The sequence below is a fragment of the Myxine glutinosa genome, chromosome 2 (genome assembly GCF_964187855.1).
Source record: "Myxine glutinosa chromosome 2, kmMyxGlut1.1, whole genome shotgun sequence".
Taxonomy (NCBI): domain Eukaryota; kingdom Metazoa; phylum Chordata; class Myxini; order Myxiniformes; family Myxinidae; genus Myxine; species Myxine glutinosa.
Genome location: NC_136262.1, coordinates 221,982,746 through 222,002,319, shown reverse-complemented (window position 1 = coordinate 222,002,319; position 19,574 = coordinate 221,982,746). Strand labels below are relative to the sequence as shown.

The window sequence follows — 19,574 nt, the reverse complement described above, 5'->3', positions numbered from 1 at the left end:
ATAATTACTGCTTATAATCTGCTGCCAAGAATCGCTTCCCGGATCTGGTCATAGCTCAAAAAAAGTCTCCAAATTGACAATTGTGAGCAGGTCTTGTGAAATCGGCAGCCTCAAATCGAGAATCTTTTGAGCCTTGCTTCAACCTTACCCCTCCAGATTCTGAAATGCAGTTTATGCGTAGATGTGCTTTTTTATATATATAATTTGTTTCGTCCTTTGCAAATTGCACCGTCCAATCACCTTTTTTTTTTTTTTTTTTTTTTTTTTTGTGTATACAAGATCGAGGCTCGTGTAAGAGCTAACATCAATCACAAAAAAACAAACGGACACATAAGACAATAAAGGGAGTGGGAGACAAGATGGGGAGAGGGGGGAAGCACACAAGTACAACATTTGAGAGCAGGGACATCGGGAGATCTGTGGGAGGTAGAGGGCTCGGGGGGAGGAGGCGATGGATGGGGGTTGGGGGTGAGGGAGGTAAAAAAAAAAACACATGAAGTAAAAAAACAAAACAAAAAAAAATCATGTACACTGCAAGGGTTTCCAGGAAAGAAGTCGGTATTTCAGAAAAGTAGATCTAGGGTGAATTAACGGGGGTAGAAAAGATCAAGGTTTTGGATGGGGGAAGATCAGAGATGGTGGTGAACAGCTGTTTTAAAGACCTGGAGAGAGGAGTGGGATTGAAGGGAGTGGGGGAGTTTGTTCCAGAGGCGGGAGAAAAGAGAAAAGAAAGAGTGAAGGAGAGGTATAAAACACATGAACACTGCTAGAACTTCCAGGAAAGAAAGAGGTCGGGATTTCAAAAAAAAGTGGATCTGGGGTGAATTAACGGGGGTAGAAGAGATCAAGGTTTTGGATGGGGGGATGGAACTTATTGCAATTAAAGGCAATGTTGGTCATCTCTCAGATGCGATTGGCTTCATGTTGCAGGTAGCTATGGCTGAGGTTGCCACTGTGTTGTCCATGGCTCTGGCTGGCTTCATGGTTTTAGCCCACTCCCTGGCTCCGAGAAGAGACCACATGTCAACCACATAGCTTGTCGCGATACAACTGTATGAAAAATTGGCTTTCAGTGCGATTGTCGCATCCGATTAAAAGTATGCGTGAGCACTTGTAAATATTTTGCTCGGCAACTGCAGTTCCGTATGATGTTTGCACAGAGCTGCAGCTTGAAACACATGTGTACGGGAGACAGCAAGTTTTGTCGCAACTGTTATGAATGATGGTTATTTGTGAACACTGCTGCGATTTCTTTACGAGAGGGTTTAATGTGTCAATACCAGAAACCGCCCTGCTTGTCCGCAGCCCCGGGAGGTGATGTGGCAGCAATGCGCTGTGCAGATCACTACAGCCATCCAGTATGTCGTCGAGTTTGCAAAACACATAACTGGCTTCATGGACCTGTGTCAGAATGATCAGATTATCCTCCTCAAAGCTGGTATGTGAATTCTGAGCACCATGTATTACGATGATTCTTAAGCTTGTGTATTTCGTCTGTTTCCAGTGATTCCATAGCAACTTAGTTTGTGGCATTAGTGAACCTAATCTTATTACTTGCGGCAACATTTGTTAGTTTGCTGTTGATGAAGCAGCTGCACCCTTTCAGACATGCAAATAATCTATCTATAATTCCAGTAATCTCTGTGTGTATGTTTGTATGTTTGTATGTTTGTATGTTTGTATGTTTGTATGTTTGTATGTTTGTCTGTGACCGCTGTTTCTCGACAACCACGGGTCCGATATACTTGAAACTTGCCAGGTATATTGCTGGGGACCTGAGGATGTGCCTTTTCAAGGTTTCATATTAATCGGACAAGTAGTTACCGAGCTATGGCGATTTCTTTACCAAACTCCGCAAGCCGTTCGCTTTGGACCAAACCATTTCATGTAAATAGAGGGGGGGGATTGTCACCGTACTCGCAAGCCGTTCGCTTTGGACCAAACCATTTCATGTAAATAGAGGGGGGGGGATTGTCACCGTACTCGCAAGCCGTTCGCTTTGGACCAAACCATTTCATGTAAATAGAGGGGGGGGATTGTCACCGTACTCGCAAGCCGTTCGCTTTGGACCAAACCATTTCATGTAAATAGAGGGGGGGGGATATAATTTTAGATATATATATAGTACGGGCATGCCCTAGTTACTCAAAAGACAATTGCATATAGCATTTCCATGACAACAATGTTATTAATTTGCATTTTAAGAGTGCGAGTGAGCTTTGTGATATGAGATTGTAACCTTTGGTGACTTTCTATTAACTAGTTAGAGAGTTGACCCCATGTTATAGCATTACGGAGGCAGACAATAGAGCGAAAATGTGAGAAGGGATTTTGATCTCTTAAATGGCAAGTTTTTTTTTTTGAAAATAGTGACAAAGAATATGAAAACCAACCTATTATTGTAGTTTTCAATTGATTTGTCCAATAAATTATGGCTAAAATGTCACTGTATAAGTCTGGTTAATTCCTATTGAGGATATTTCATAGTGAGACCTTTTGGTGGTGCAGATATTTCATGATCGGCCTCGCATGTGTCGCTCCCACAGGCTGCCTTGAGGTGGTTCTCATCCGAATGTGCCGAGCATTCAATCCCCACAGCAACACTGTGCTCTTCGATGGAAAATATGGAGGCATCCAGATGTTCCGGTCACTCGGTGAGTGTCACATGTTGAATATGTCTGTTGCTATTTACAGTTTAAAACTTCTGTGAGCATTTTCAGACTAATTGTATATACGTTAGCTCCAAAGGAATGCAAAGGTACAATGATTACTCTCTGGATACTTTACTCCTTCTTCATCTTCTTCTTCTTCAACGGACACAATTTTTCCCTGGTTCTTGTTTGTTTGGTCGAGGGAAGCTTGGCCTGAGTCTTTCACGAACTGACTGGCGAGGCCTGAAGTTCTACTCAGGTTAGGGAAGGAATTTGTTCATGGTGATAGCCTGTAGCGATAGCTTGCCTACTCTTTGTGAAGGATACCGTGGAATCTTTAATGTCCACCAACTAATATCAGCAGATGGGGGATGCCCATTTAACATCCATCCAAGGGATAGCACACACATACGATGAATCACCCTGCCTGTGAAACATCGGAATGACAGTTTATAGATGGGCCGGGATTCAAATCCAGGCTAGACAGCTTAGATGTGGGTTCCTATAGGCCATCCTGCCAGCCCAATCTTGTGCGTTCCTATAGGCCATCCTGCCAGCCCAATCTTGTGCGTTCCTATAGGCCATCCTGCCAGCCCAATCTTGTGCGTTCCTATAGGCCATCCTGCCAGCCCAATCTTGTGCGTTCCTATAGGCCATCCTGCCAGCCCAATCTTGTGCGTTCCTATAGGCCATCCTGCCAGCCCAAACTTGTGCGTTCCTATAGGCCATCCTGCCAGCCCAATCTTGTGCGTTCCTATAGGCCATCCTGCCAGCCCAATCTTGTGCGTTCCTATAGGCCATCCTGCCAGCCCAATCTTGTGCGTTCCTATAGGCCATCCTGCCAGCCCAATCTTGTGCGTTCCTATAGGCCATCCTGCCAGCCCAAACTTGTGCGTTCCTATAGGCCATCCTGCCAGCCCAATCTTGTGCGTTCCTATAGGCCATCCTGCCAGCCCAAACTTGTGCGTTCCTATAGGCCATCCTGCCAGCCCAATCTTGTGCGTTCCTATAGGCCATCCTGCCAGCCCAAACTTGTGCGTTCCTATAGGCCATCCTGCCAGCCCAATCTTGTGCGTTCCTATAGGCCATCCTGCCAGCCCAATCTTGTGCGTTCCTATAGGCCATCCTGCCAGCCCAATCTTGTGCGTTCATATTAGCCACCCTGCCAGCCCAATCTGGACGCTTTACAAATGCCCAAATGCACACAATTTATTGCTAACCGTATCCTGAGTATTGGTTTGATAACTAGGACTGAGTAAGGAAATGAATTGGTACTACAATAAGTACTTAACGTCCGACAGGATGTTGCAGACGTTGTGAGCTTTCCTCTGAGCTGTTTAGTCTTGTGGGTTCAATTTTCAGCCCGTCTATAAACTCGGATCGGTGTTTCGCAGGCAGGTGTTGCATCACAAAGTGCACCGTCCTACAGAAGGAAGTTAAGTCCTATGTGCGAGCATTTGTTGGTAGATTTTAAAAGATCCTATGATGTTTTTATGCAAAGAGTTCGTGAGTTATTGCTGGCATCCCAGCCAAATTCGTGTTCAAACAAGCTACACACTAATGTTGGGCCTTGCTCACCAGTTCGTGAAGGACCGGCCAAACTCGATCCTTAGCAGACCCAACAAGAATGAGATTAATTTGGGCCGTTAATGAGGTAGTATAGATTCGTATATAATATTGAAATAAAGTATTATTAGGATAAAATCCATAAACACACAAATTTCAATGCCAAACATACTTAACCCTGTAGCCAATAACTCTTACTATTTGATTAGAGCTGTTGTCAAATAGAAATACAAAAAAAGTTTCCTCACCAGTTTGGAGCAAACTCTGAATAATTTTATTATTAGGTCTCCGCTGTGTCTATAAGTGCGGCTGCTCTGTAGTCCTGACTGTAAAGCCAATTAGCTTTTCTGCAAACCGGTAAGAAAACTTTCTTTATGAAATTCATATTTCTAATATTTTTTTTATATACCTACAATATTAAAATTTTGCGTTTGGGGGGGGGGGGGGGCTATCTGCTATAACTCCTGCTTCTGGCTACAGGGAGAACTTTATTTAATAAAAGATTCCATTGAAAGCACTTCACGGCAAAGGTGTCTTGCCGGTGACTTGTTTTAAAGTTAAAGTCTATTTTACTCAAGTCTTAAGCTTGGTGACTTTAAAAGTCACCAAACGAAGGAGCTCGCACATGCCAGTGAAACTGTGGGTTGCTAATTTGTTCTGGATTTCCTGGTTAAATGGTGTTTTGCTTCTGGGGTTGAACTCAAAGAAACTTATAGATGACTCAAAATGCCATTGATCAAATTGAACAATCCTCTTACAGCAAATATCACCGACTACGACCTGATAACATTGGATGTGTGTGGAGTTAGTGTTTTGGGGGAAAAAATAATCTTTACTTCTCAACTTTGCAAAGGAGAGTAATTATGTCCTGAAAATATAGGACTTGTGTCCTTTAAATTGCTGAGACTTTTGATGGGAGGCCCTGATACATTGTGACGTCCTCAGTGACGTCTGCCTCTGGAAGTCATCCAAAGAGGGTCATGCCTAATTCTTATATCATGCACCTCTGTGTTTGTAATTGAGCCCTCATTTGATCACATGTGTTGACGTCAGTGGTTGTGTGTCTCTGCTGACAGGTTGTGATGATCTCATTAGCTCCATGTTTGATCTGACCAAGGGTCTCTGCAGCCTGCAGCTCAAGGAAGAAGATCTCGCCCTATTCTCTGCCACGGTCCTCCTGTCTCCTGGTGAGTGTTTGAAAACTTGTGTACATTCCCAGTGATGCAGGCGAGTCATGCTGAGCAAAACGATTTGAAACACTAATTTGTGAGTTTTGTACCATTTGTAAAGATGTGTTTGTTTGTAAAGATCATTCTGTCATTCATGTGACTCACTGTGTAGTGTTCTTGGTATGTAAGTCACATTCATAATTGCATGAGACATTCATTGTAAACAGGTGAATACATAGGAGGTTGGCTGATTGAATGGAAACTATCCTTGTGCTGTAACTCGCATACATCTGAGCTCACAGGTAACTTCTGTCTGGACATACAACCCGCTAAAGGCCGAACATGACAATGTGGGCCTTGGCGCTTGAAATAGTACCATTCATTTGTATCACATGGAGAGAAATGTTTTCAGTTTTACAATACAAGGGTCTCTGCTGGCTCACAAAGGAGCTAAACACAAAGGGCGGCAGCAGGTTCCCAAACTACCAAACCATTCTACTCTTTGTGGTGGTTGTACCACCCAATGCAAGTCTCTCGTTGGGGGGAATCTTCCCTACTGCCCAGATTCGTCAGGGCAGTGGGGCCACGGTCAGAAGGCCGATCAGTCCTCATGGATTGGCCAACTCCATTCTCTCTCTGTCGCTCTCTTTCGTGGCCCTGGATTCATGAAGGTTGATGTACACCATCTTGCATGTGGGGAATCTCTAAGTTGCTCCTGGGATATCGATCAGCTGTCTCCATGCTGCAGGACACAGTAACAGTAGGTCAGGACACAGCCACAGTAGGTCAGGACACAGCCACAGTAGGTCAGGACACAGCCACAGTAGGTCAGGACCCAGCCACAGTAGGTCAGGACACAGCCACAGTAGGTCAGGACACAGCCACAGTAGGTCAGGACACAGCCACAGTAGGTCAGGACACAGCCACAGTAGGTCAGGACACAGTCACAGTAGGTCAGGACACAGTAACAGTAGGTCAGGACACAGCCACAGTAGGTCAGGACACAGCCACAGTAGGTCAGGACACAGCCACAGTAGGTCAGGACACAGTCACAGTAGGTCAGGACACAGTCACAGTAGGTCAGGACACAGTCACAGTAGGTCAGGACACAGTCACAGTAGGTCAGGACACAGTCACAGTAGGTCAGGACACAGTCACAGTAGGTCAGGACACAGTCACAGTAGGTCAGGACACAGTCACAGTAGGTCAGGACACAGTCACAGTAGGTCAGGACACAGTCACAGTAGGTCAGGACAGTCACAGTAGGTCAGGACACAGTCACAGTAGGTCAGGACACAGTCACAGTAGGTCAGGACACAGTCACAGTAGGTCAGGACACAGTCACAGTAGGTGAGGACACAGTCACAGTAGGTCAGGACACAGTCACAGTAGGTCAGGACACAGTCACAGTAGGTCAGGACACAGTAACAGTAGGTCAGGACACAGTAACAGTAGGTCAGGACACAGTGACAGTAGGTCAGGATAGTAATTTGTAATCTCACCATGGTGCCAGCAATAGTTCGCCTACTCTTCACGACTTACGCCGTAGGATATTTAACATCCACCAACTAATGCTGGCAGATATGTGACGCCAAGTTTAATGTCCATCCGAGGGACGGCAGGCACAATGATGAATCACCCTTCTTGTGAAGCAGCGGGATGCTGAGATTCACACGCAGGCTAGGCAGCTTGGAGACACGTTTACATACCACTAGGCCATCGTGCCAGCCAAATTAATGAAACAAACTAGAACGGCACTCGGTAGAGCGCGTAGCTCCACCAGGCGGAACAGTTTACGTTTTGTATCCCACCGATAGGCCGGATCTGGATCCGGACCTTGACCAAAATCGAATCGACTTGTTCCTGTCAACCACCCAACCCATCCACCAAGTTTGGTCACAACCCGTCTAGGAAGAAAACCCAAACTCTCCAAAAGTGATGTTTACTACCTACCTCAGGGTATATGCTCCATGTGATAGATGATGATCCAGGAGAGATTTTGATATCCTTTGCTGACTTTTCCTCTTCTCTTTAGATTATTGACATGAGCATGAGTAGTTTATCTTCCCATCTTGCAAAGATAATGTCACTAATTTTTGGCAATGATGATGTTGAAAAGCTTGATATGCTCCAAGTCGAATGGTACTATCAAAACCTGGATATGTGAGATGTCTCATGATATGAAAGAACACGACATGCACGAAATTAAACTTTTGTTAAGTACGTTGTCTGAAACTTGATGAAACTACTGTGGTGGGCCCTGTGCAGCCTGTGGTCGGGATCAAGTTGAATGCCTTTCAGAAAAGTAATGGCATTCGGTGGAACAATCTTCGTGGTATAGGTTCTAATGGTGCTCCAGCAATGATGGATGCACGATTTGGTTGTCAGCAGATCAAGTTGGTTCGTATCACCTAATTTGGTTGTCACTCGTGCATTTCTTCATCAATTTCTATCTGCAAAGACATTGTCAATATATCTTCAGGCTATTATGGATATCACCATGTATATACTTTCGGTAGGCTTTGTTACTCTGAATGTCCATCCTTTTTTTTTTTAGAGCTCGGCAACTAATTAGGTGGTGAATACGAAGTTTTCCTCTTCAATATACAAGTCCAATAGCCCTCTAGGGGATGGGTAGGAAAGTACATTTTTATACTTCATGAAAGGATGATGGAACTTTTCCTGCAAAGGGAGAAACAAGAGCTGAAGAAATGGTTCCTTGATGAGGAATGATGCAGACAAAGTGGTAGTGCAGGCAGAGGGTTCTCGGGATAGAGGCGTGTGGAGAGGGACAACTTGTGCGACCGACCCCCTTTAAGATTTGATTAAGTAGGGGCAATGAAAGTAGTTGTACTAGTAGAGATTGCCAAAACTTAACCATAGCAATTCCAGTTCAAATTAACTTTGTTGCAAAAATGGCACCATTTTGTCATCATTACATCATTCTTGTTACAGACAGACTGTTGTACTTTTGGCCCAAAGGAGAGGTGATGGGGTCGTTTCAAGTTCACTTGTTTCACACATACTCATACAAACCACACCCACCCCATTTTTACATCCATGCGTGCACAGTATGTCCCGCTATGAAAGGGATGCTTTACATGGAGCGACCTGCTATATATGTATGCACGTCTGCTAGCAGACCAAAACTTTTGGCTGGTACCACAATCATTTGACAGAGTGAGAAAAAAATGTAAATTTTTGGCAAAAGCGTCTGTTGTGTTATTGAACTACATTCAACATAATGGCTTCGTAATGCTTGAGAGAGTGTTGGTGCTGCCAATCAGTTTCTTGGCAAGGGTTATACTGGTTGGTTTTCCATTGCCCTCTCAGCATTGTTTGTCTATGCTCTAGCCTTCTAAATTCCAAGCATCAAGCAAGCAAGGAAGCAACATGTACCATTTTTTTAGGTATTTGGTATGACTTGGTCATGGTTTGAACCACCTATCTCCCAGACTCAGAGCGGACGCCTTAACCATTATACCACCTGGTCTGGTTTCCTATTGCATCCACCCATCAATTTACTTATCGAGCATCGTTAACCTGTTCAAATCCCCACCTGTCTTATATAAACCATATACTTATCTGCACGAAGCCACACCCCACCCCTCCAAATGAAAGCAAATAATTACAACTCGGTGCCACAACGATCCCCAAACCAGGTGAGTGCTTCCAATTTCATTTTCCGTAACTTACCCTCCAACCCAGAGCTGTAATGTTTTGGATTAGTAGTTTGTTTAATGATTGCTTGACTTTATGCTGCATATTTGTTGATTGCCTCTTTTTGTTGGTATATACTACCTCTCCTCTGATCTATCTCTCTCCCACTGCAATATCCAACAAACAGAACGAGAACAATGGATTATGATGAGTAAGACTACACTGGCCAATCCGCAACACACAATGAATAGCCAACATTCAGTTCTGTGTATCAGTTCCGCATGTCGGTTCCGAGTGTCAGTTCCGAGTGTCAGTTCCGAGTGTCAGTTCCGAGTGTCAGTTCCGAGTGTCAGTTCCGAGTGTCAGCTCAGATGTTCAGTTCCGAGTGTCAGCTCAGATGTTCAGTTCCGAGTGTCAGCTCAGATGTTCAGTTCCGAGTGTCAGCTCAGATGTTCAGTTCAGTTCTGGAGAGCTCAGCTCACAGTTCAGCTCGATGTTCAGCAAAAGCAGTCCTCAGAGTTTGGAGGTGGTGATTGAGTGGCGAGTCTGAAGTGAACCACGCCAAGTGCCTGAGAACATGATGGGACGAGCTCTGGTGAAGGCAGCAGAACGAGCACTGAGAAGCACCAGACACAATGAGAGCAAAGCCCATCCAGGCATGGTTACCACCTCCTCACTGACAATACCTCCTTTTTTGACTTGATTAAAAACCACCACAAACTCACGAGCATCAACAAAATAAACAGTGATTATCTCCAGTGCTAACTTATCTCCCTACACGTCTTCCACACATATCTTACCTCCTTGCGCCGTCCAGCGCACACACCTCATTGACTCAATGTGGTTTTTGTGGAATGTCAGTTGAGTCCACAACAGTTATTTTCAGAACTCACACTACATGCAACTATGCACACTGCACGTCTCACCTGCACCTCTCACTCAACCGCACCACACACCTTATTCATTACCACGTGAACCGTCCAGCTCACTTATATGTGAAGCCGGGGTCGACGCCATACACACCTACTTCACCCCTCTGTCTATCAACCTTTCTTCTCTCCTCCCGGAATGTTTGAGGCACCCATGTGTGTAGAAAATTGTGATATTATGACTGACTATAAGATGGCTTATGTGCTTAGGGGTAGATTGCTCCTATGTGACACTTTCTGGTTGTAAACATATGTCTTTGCTAAACCTGTATAATCCAGTTTCCATCCTGCTTGATTGTCTCTTTCCATTGGTTAGACCATAGTGTGTAATAGTGACAGGGACTTCTGCCCTGCTGTTTTGTTATGGTTAGCCAGCATTTCACTAACAGTATCGCTCAGCTGTTCTTGATTGGTAATGATGGAATGCTGGGAAGCACAGTCCTTATCTGGGGTGATTAATTTGCCAGGAGGGTAAAGCAGGATTAGGATGCTGGACCCTACCTAAAGGGGCGCCAATTTGATTTTGACAGCAGCATGAAGAAGTAAATGTATTTTATTTGCCAGATGTAGGGTGTACCTTTATATGAACATTTCCAGAGCATTACATGGTTCCTCCTAAGAACACAAGGGTACTACAGCATGCACACAAGATTTTTGAATGTCCCTTCTTTTCTATTGTCAGACATATTTTATAAGCTATGGAATGTACCTTCTTTTCTCTACTTTGCCACATGGCACATACCCTTGTATAAAGGGGCTTTTTCTATGCCCCTGACATTTTACCCAAGAATGTCCCTTCTTTTCTATAGTTTGCCACATGGCACATACCATATAAAAGGGCCTTTTCTATGCCCCTGGCATTTTACACAATATACATTTTAAATACAAACAAAATGCATTTGTTCATCGTACAAGACTTTATTCAAGACGATATAAAAGTCTTGAGAAAAGTAAGGGGAAAACATATCCAACCCAGACGGGATTCGAACCCACGATCCCCAGCTTGGGAGTCTGATGCTTTATCCATTAGGTCATTGAGCCAGAACGTTTAAAAAAAATTAAACATTTAAAAAGGGTTATAAAATGCGTGTATATATATAACTGTGAGAAATAGTAGAAACTCCACAGTACGGGCGTCTCATTTGCATTAAATAAATAATCGGGAGATTAAATCAGACGCGGACGTAGCTTCAGGACGGTCGATCTTTAATTTTCGACAAGCTTTCGACCAACAAAGGTCTTCTTCTTCGTCGTCCCCAAGACTTCCGCTGAACTGGGTTGGATATGTGATATGAACCAACTCATGGCCGTACATCCTCTTTGCTCACGTCCTGAAATCAATGATGTGTACAACTACAGCTCTTTTTACTTGCCGACCTAACGATGAAGCACACCACATGTTGTATGACAAATCACAAATCGTTACTGTAATTATTTTCTGGAATGGGTACTTGTAATAATGTAATTGTTTTGGCCAGCAATTGTTTTTGATCACTCAACAAACATTCAAAAGGCCCAATTCCATATCCTAGGCCGATATATTGAGCCTGCTATTTGGCACTTGAAAGATTTTATCGTTTTCTTGAGTCACATGTTAATTGTCTTCTTTGGCCTAAAATTTGCATATTCCATATGTCGTCCTCTCAGATCGACAATGGCTGCAGGATTCGGTGAAAGTGGAGAAACTGGCAGAGAAGATAAACCTGGCGTTTCGGCATGTCGTCTGCAAGGAACATATGAACGACAGCCTTCTGAACAAGGCAAGCACCAGACAAGCTTGTCAGATCATCAAACTGAGCTTTATGTCACCTGCATTGTTTTTATGAATCTCAAGCCAGAACTGCATTTAAAGAATAAATTATTCTGGTTATCCTTTAGCTCCGGTATAAAAGGGTATTTTGCATCACATGTTGACAGATTAAACTCCTTGTGAAAATGAAAACAGAAGCGCTTTTTTACATTTGAAAAGAAAAAAAATCTTTGTAGATTGCCTGATGCATCCGCCTTTTGCTTTCATTGCATCTGCATGTCAAGGTTGTCAATATGAAAACGGTATGGTAAACTATTCTGGGTTTGGATGTCCAATTGCGATTTGTGTCTGGACTGTGATCTATCTGCTTTATCAGAAATCGGGCACAACCATGAACCATAAATGTTCCGTGTGATCGGGGTATTTTGGACGGATCACTATAAGCGGCCTTCCATCGTAAACATTTTAATGCATAATCAAGAAATTTTGGTTGATCGGATACTTTGGTTGGAACATCCTTACCCTTGAGCTGCCTGGCTTTCTGTTGAATCTATATGAGATTGTAAATTTTAAAAGTTTGGGCTGTTTCGCATTCTGATCAATTGGCGGCTCACAATCGTGAGAACCCTGGTTCAAATCTCATATGATGTGTATTTGTCCATGTTTGAATGTCCTTGTAGTTCATATAAAAATGGCAATTATTTCTACTAACGACGTTTTCCTGCCTGTGATTTATCTGTAAGCTCTACTATGGAAATTAGATTGATGTGTAGTGTAGAATATACAAGTATAGGGTCGATCGCTTTGGGGTTCTCCTTGCCAGTTCATGTGTCTAAGACACTATACCAGTATACCATGCAAATTGGAAGTTCAAATCGGATGAGATGTCGCATGCCGTGTGCAAATGAGGCCGGGCGATCCGGTTATACGGTGCTGACTCACCGTTACCAGTTACCCCACATGGGTCTTTCTTGATCACCTCAGGAAACCACGACAACCAAAATTCACCCCGAGACCAGGTATATTTATTAAAATAAACAATGGTCATGGGGAGGGATTACAAGGGCAATTTACAAAAATAAACGATGCAACCAGCACTATACAATCAATACATAAATAATGAATTATAAGGGGACTCGGTAGAGTGCATACCTCCACCAGGCTGATTCGTTTATGTTTTGTAAGCCACTGATAGGCCAGATCTGGATTCGGACTTGAACCAAAATTTATTCAGCTTCTTCTTGTCACCGAGCCAACTCATCCACCAAGTTTTGTCATACGTCGTCTACAACTTTTTGAAATATCATGCCATATATCATTGTTGGCCCAATCACTCAATTGGGGAAGAATCAGTTTGTAAATTAAATGCATCATGATTTTTGAGTATGAGCTTCCGTCCACTGTTGTCCTTCGATCATGACGTCTTTTCTTGTTTATCCCAGGCTGACATCACCTTCGAGACAGTTCCTTGTGACACATTAACCATTTCAGCAGCCTTTGTCGCTGAAGGGCCTGCCAAACACGCAACAGAGTGACCACAAAGTCCCTATGCACACCGTTAGAGTTTAATTAGCATTTATCTGTATGCTCCCCTCCATTCTCCGTACAAATTAGATATTTTTTTCTCCATGTTCTTCTGGACGTCTTCTTCCATGTTGAGGGTTGGAGGTAATAAAAGCAGCCCCTGACTGCTGTTTTGAGATCTTTAACTGTTGTTAGGCGGAGATGAGAAATTTCCTCTTTCACAATGCCCCAAAGCGAGTTGTCACATGTTGTTAAGCCTGGACTTTGAGGAGGCCACACTATCTCAGATCCACATCCAATCCATCGTCCACTGAATTTGTCGTCAAGATATTCTCTAACTGCGAGAGCATAACGTTTGGTGCACCATCTTGTTGCAGGATAGCTGTTGCCTTGAGACCTCTCACGCAGTTGTGGAACAAACCACGTCTGAAGCATGTTCAAATAAGCAGTGTGATTGACACTTGCATCGAAAAAATATGGCCCTATCAAGTGTTCTTCTGAAATTGCTGCCCACATCATGACATGAGGAGGATGCTGTTCAATTTCCTCATAAAAATGAGGATTTTCTTTGCACCAAAAATAAACATTCCTGCATCGATTGCTGAGGTAAATAGCACTCATCTGAAAAACAAAAACAATTGCTGTATACTAGCATATAAGACCTGTCGCTTTGCTGACGGCAATACCAAATCTTTAAGTAATTGCTAAAAAATAAACCCGTTGTGCAAAATCTGTGCGCTCTGATTCCTCACATCTCGAGAACACCTTCCAATTTGGGTTTTCTGTTTCCCCAGTATAGCTGTGATATATGTGGCAAGAACAAAAAAGGATACCTGGGAGATCCTGCCCTCCGTGTGGGGATAACCAGCGTCATAAGTTGGCATTTGCAGTTTCGCCACAACATGTGCTGATACATAAACTTCCTTCTGTTTTTTTGCATCACAAACCTTCCTGGGAGTTCCCTGAATCCACCGTCGATGGTTTCCTTGAAATCCGTTAATCCATTCTCAAGTTATAGCATGACAAACAGACAGACATGGTTCCTTGCCCCCTTTTATAATATGGATTGCGATGTAGCTTTGTATTTTTTATGCATAAGTCTAGCTCCCACAAACTTGTGTTGTACATACATCTTCAAGTTGAACTACCAGTAGTTTACCAGCATGCAATACTGTTTCTTCAGACAAAATTCAATCCCATTGTATGTCATTCACAATCTCCCTCCATAAAACAATTGGTGCTGCAAGATATTGTGACTATAATCTGATTTGCTTATGTGAGTAACATAGGCCTTAACCGATCGCATAATATATCCGAGCATATAATTTTTCATTTACTAGTACCTTATACAGTAGTGCTATTACATTTAGTTTATTGTAGGCCTAAGAAGGCTTGCTGTTCATTTTCACATTATATGAAAGTAACACTTTGTCTTGCTCCATGTAAAAGTCTGAGAACATGACCTCATCTCTTCATACTGCCAATGATCTCTCCAACCTTACCCTGCGCAGCTGCAGTTGAAGGCTGTGAGCTTGAGGCAAGTGTGCAGTCTGCACATAGAGAAGTTCCATACCTTTCGAGAGCTGCACCACAACACAGTTCTTGCACATTTCCCTCCACTTTACAAGGAGCTGTTCTGCTTGGATGCCCAGCAGCAGCCAGCTGCACACGCGACCACAGACTGACTGCAATATCCATGTAGTTCTCTCTTCCCGCCCGGTCTCGCCTCACGCCATCTACTGGGCCTGGTATTGATGTCGCTGCTAATTGTGTAGGGCTGTGAGGACTGTCGATGGATTTTTCAGAACTGCGCGGTTTGTAAAAACCCAAAGGTTTGTGAATACCCAAAGGGGGTTGCACCACGTGTGCTGGCTTGGTCATTTGAGAAGCCTGCTTGGAGCCCATGCAAGGTGCAAAATGAAAGTGGTTTGTGCTTTTCAGTTGGAACTTACAAATGTCACCACTAGGATAGGATATATCTACCGTACTTGTGGCTGGGACATCAGGGCAGTATTTCATGACAAAGTTTACCGTACGTGGACTTTTTACAGTGTTTTCCTTCAATATTGAGCAACTTTTGCAAATGACTCTTTTTAGAGGTTTGCTCGTTCTTTATATAAACTGAGGTTTATTTTTCTGTGTGCTTTTTTTTGTACAGTCGCTCCTTGCATTTGATGATACTCTTGCACAGAGGTATACTTTACTGCCTTTGAAATCTTGATTCTCCAAAATTTGAGTGCTTCTTAAAAATTTGTGAGTAAAACGTCTTCTCATTTAATGAGAAACCGAAGCACAGTAATTTGTACTTTTAGTATTGCTTTTCAAATAGCCCTCTATCCAAAAAAAACACTTGCTTGAAAGGCATTATGTAACACTTATCACCAGCACGTATGAAGGATTTGGTATTTTACGTGGAGATTTGAAAGTTATTTAAGTGAGATTGGATAGTACAACATTAATATTGTACACTGCAGTTCTAGATGGTTCTGCTATTGAGTGAGTATAAGACGTGAATGTAGTGTTCATAAGAAGGCTCTTGAGGCGTTGATTACCTCGTAAAAGTCAACACTCTGCGGCTGCACAACAACAACTACTGCAGCGAAAAATCAGGATGTGAATTCTCCCCTTAGAGGACCGAAAAGATTGTTGGCATTAGAGACATGAATTATACACTCGGTGTATCGCCTAGATGATTGGTGTTTATGACTCTTGTTACGTGGTACCAGAACTAGTGGAAGGTACAGCGTATATCTAAATTGGCTTTCGCATCCGATCACATGTGTCAGGAGAGTGGAGTAGTTTTTGTATTTACTTACGCAGACTGCAGGCAGGTTCACTGTATACATTCCAGGGTGCATTTTGACCAGGATGTGGTTGGGATTGCGTCTGCCCACGATAATTATGTTGTACCGATACTCTTGCTACTTGGTGAAAAATTTAGTTCTTCCTCGTGTAAAATGGTCGTGATCAAGTCGAATGAAGAAACTGTTCAAATGAGTTTTGCAGGTGATGCTAAGTTATTTTGATCTTGTATATTTTTTCTCCCCCTCCTACCGAGCTTATCCTGCAGTCTTAAGCACTTGACAAATTACCCTTTCATATCTTTAGTTTGCGAGTAACTTGTTTGTATATAATACCAATCGTACCACCATGACGAATAGCGAAAGAAGACTTGAAAATGTATATTTTAAAGGAATGAAGATGAGACTGTAAAATTATAGGAAATTCTAATAATTAAGTTCAGGGTAAAGGATGGTGTAAAATGAATGTATTTTACGAGAGTGATTTGAGCCTTCATAAAGGCTATAAAGTTGACAATCAGCTCTTATGACTTTTAAAACGATGTTTGGCTCGTTTGGTCAAGCATTTATTTTGTTAAATTTACTAAACCCTCTCTACTTGCAGTTTCAAAGTATAAAAGCCTTGTCTGGGGTCAAGCACAACATTTTAACAAAGTGAAGGAAAATAATTGTAATAAAAAGGATTTTCCTAATGAAGCATTCTGTTGGACTTGCATTGAATAACAAGATAAAGAATGTATTTTTAAAGTCTCGGTTTTTGTCTCTGCCAGAAACTCCTTGCCCAAGACTTAATGATGCTTAATATTGGGGAAATATTTGTCTTCGTTTGTTGAACAAACGGTAATATTAAAGTATTTGGCGCAACACTGCAGAGACGATGGTATACCGTTATGGACTATGGCACAAGGGAAATTATTTGAAGGCCTTCAAATGCAGGAACGTTAACATTACATGATGTTCTTCTCTGAAGGATGACTGTTGGAGACATGTAGGGGATTTATTTATTTAATTTCATTTTTCTTCTTCTTCTCATTTTTTTTTGCACACATCTCATGTTTGCCTCCAGCCAAGTGCAATAGGGTTATGTATTTTCGTTGCTTTCATTGTCTCTCACTGTAAATGCACTTGTCCATGTTTTTATTTCTTCCCAATTTTGATTACTCATTGTAACTACTGTTTGATGTGCTTGTAAAGTACAAAAGTGTGGGTGTGTGAAATGTACACGGTTGATTTGTGTTTAGTCTGGAACCGAAATTGGGCCACATCTCTCGAATCCAGGCGGAATTAATGGTTTTCTGAGCACTTTAAATAAAAAACATTTTGTCGATAAAAGGTACTAAATTACTGCCGAATTATATGATAATCTTGAGGGTAGATTCAGCTGCTTTTGTTTTTGTAATGTTACACGGAACTGCCTTTCCCAATCTTATTAAGACAAGAAACAGCAGCTCAAGCCATGCAAAACAATCTCTGATAATTGTATGTATTACTTTTCAAATCTCCAAATTATATTTCTTGTCAATTATATCGAAGATATTGAGAAAATGCAACAATTAGCATTGTGGGTGCTTAATGCAATTTGTATGAAAAGTTATCTTCAAGTGCGTGCAGATTTGAACACAGCAGAAATTACGTTCCAAAATCACGTCAAATAAATGGGCAAATTATTTTACTAATCTCGACTTGTGTGCATTCCAAAATTATGTTCATTTGAGAGTGCGCTGCTATATTTAAAGTGCATATTTGTATGCAAAAATACATTTTCATTTTTTTAAAACAATATTACTTTGCTGCTCTAAATTTTTATTAGATATTAAAAATCACTCTAACAAAGGAATATAAATGTTACTTCTTTTTTTTTTTGTACAATAACATTTTATTTTAACATTTTATATATTCTTGCCAAATTTAAGTATTTCTTATCAATCTTGTTGACAAGCATTTGGCTTTAGGGAATGTATGTTATTGATTGTGACTGCAGTACTTCTTTCAACCAAGTGGTACACCGCTGTTTTTTATTGTTTGAAGTTAAGTTTGAGTGAAACATTTACTGAAATTTGGACTGCAAACCCATGTTTGTTCTAATTTCAAATTGTGTTATCTTTAGAAATGTTACCAAACTCTGATAAATTGTTGTTTAAGAAGAGACGCACATTTGGCCTGTGTTTAGGAACGATAATGTAGGAAATGTTTTATTTATCACTGCAATTACAATGAAACATATTATGAGGTGGGAATGTGTGTGTGTGTGTGTGTGTGTGTGTGTGTGTGTGTGTGTGTGTGTGTGTGTGTGTGTGTGTGTGTGTGTGTGTTAGTTCCTCAGGGATTGTTGTATATGCTTAAGTAATCCACATACTTGCAATTGTTTTGAAAAGGAAAAAGATTCCATTGAATTTGAATATCCTTGCGAGATACATTTTTTGGTTTATTTACTATATATTTTGCATGTAAACATTGTGAACCAGACAAGGCTTTTACAACTGCTTTTGAAATTGAATATTATGATGTTAACCCTTTACACCTTCATGTTTTTTTGTTTGTTTGTTTTTTTTGGGCTCATTATTTTTGATGCTGGCAAATATCATTGTAATATATACCAAATGTATAAATTTTAGTTTGCTCTTTGTGAAGCAATAAAATAGACATTTAAAATGACATAATATGAAGTCTTTAGCCACGCTATTGTTTGTGTAAGCTTTTTGTGCATTTTCACAGCTGTCTTTGCCACTCGGATAATAATCATTTATAGATCACATATAATTATAGCTTTAATCATTTAGCAAAGCAAAGTCTCTCATGCGACCCGACAACAATAACTACTGGAGAGCAATATTAGAGCTATTTTCTTACAACTGTTGGCTTGTAAATTTTTGTGACAAATTGGGTTAACTTATCTTCATGCCTATTAAAAAAAATCTCAAGTGTGTTTGGTTTATAGATCAATTGTATTTTGGTTAATCTGTATTCCTAAAACAGATATTTGTTTTCAGATTTTATGTATTCATTTCAAAAAATAAAATTTCCCTTTAAGAAATGCAAAAGTTTCCACTTGCATAATCTCTAGCAACTAGCTGTCCCCTGTTTCTACTTGCTAAAAAGTACATGTCCCCTGTGACAGGCAAAGCAAGAAAAAGTACCCGTCCCTAGTGATGGGAAAAGGAAGTAAAGGTACCTGCTCACAGTGACAGGAAAAGTTTAAGTTGATCTATCAAGTTAAATTTTTTCAAAGACTTCAAAAAGGCTAATTGTGTTGCACTCTTGGATTCATTCAGAGCCGAAGCTCTGAGCTAATTATACCGCCCACCTCAAAATGGTGGTGCAACATTGGGTGGCGCAGGTTGGATTTGTCTAAAAAGAAAGCAAACTGTAGCTATTATAAATTGTGTTACTCCATGAAGATCTGTATTAAATCTACTTTAATCCAGATGTTCATGTTGATTTTAAAGATTACTGGAAGGGAGAATAAACTGACTGACTATATTGCATCAAGAAAAGTGAAATGAGAATGCAAAATAACCAATCAG

The 19,574-nt window shown here is 41.5% G+C and overlaps 1 protein-coding gene across 3 annotated transcripts in view; it reads left to right on the top strand.

Moving 5' to 3' along the window:
- The window catches only part of LOC137422159 (nuclear receptor ROR-beta), a 152,438-nt gene extending 133,347 nt beyond the window's left edge, over positions 1–19,091 (top strand). For all 3 annotated transcript variants that reach the window (XM_078772270.1, XM_078772271.1, XM_078772272.1), the window contains 5 exons: positions 1,306–1,438; positions 2,547–2,654; positions 5,294–5,404; positions 11,623–11,735; positions 14,761–19,091. In XM_078772270.1, the coding sequence (XP_078628396.1) occupies positions 1,306–1,438; positions 2,547–2,654; positions 5,294–5,404; positions 11,623–11,735; positions 14,761–14,934 (639 nt within the window). In that variant the 3' untranslated portion in view covers positions 14,935–19,091. The remainder of the gene's footprint in view (positions 1–1,305; positions 1,439–2,546; positions 2,655–5,293; positions 5,405–11,622; positions 11,736–14,760) is intronic.
- Positions 19,092–19,574: the final 483 nt, after the last annotated feature.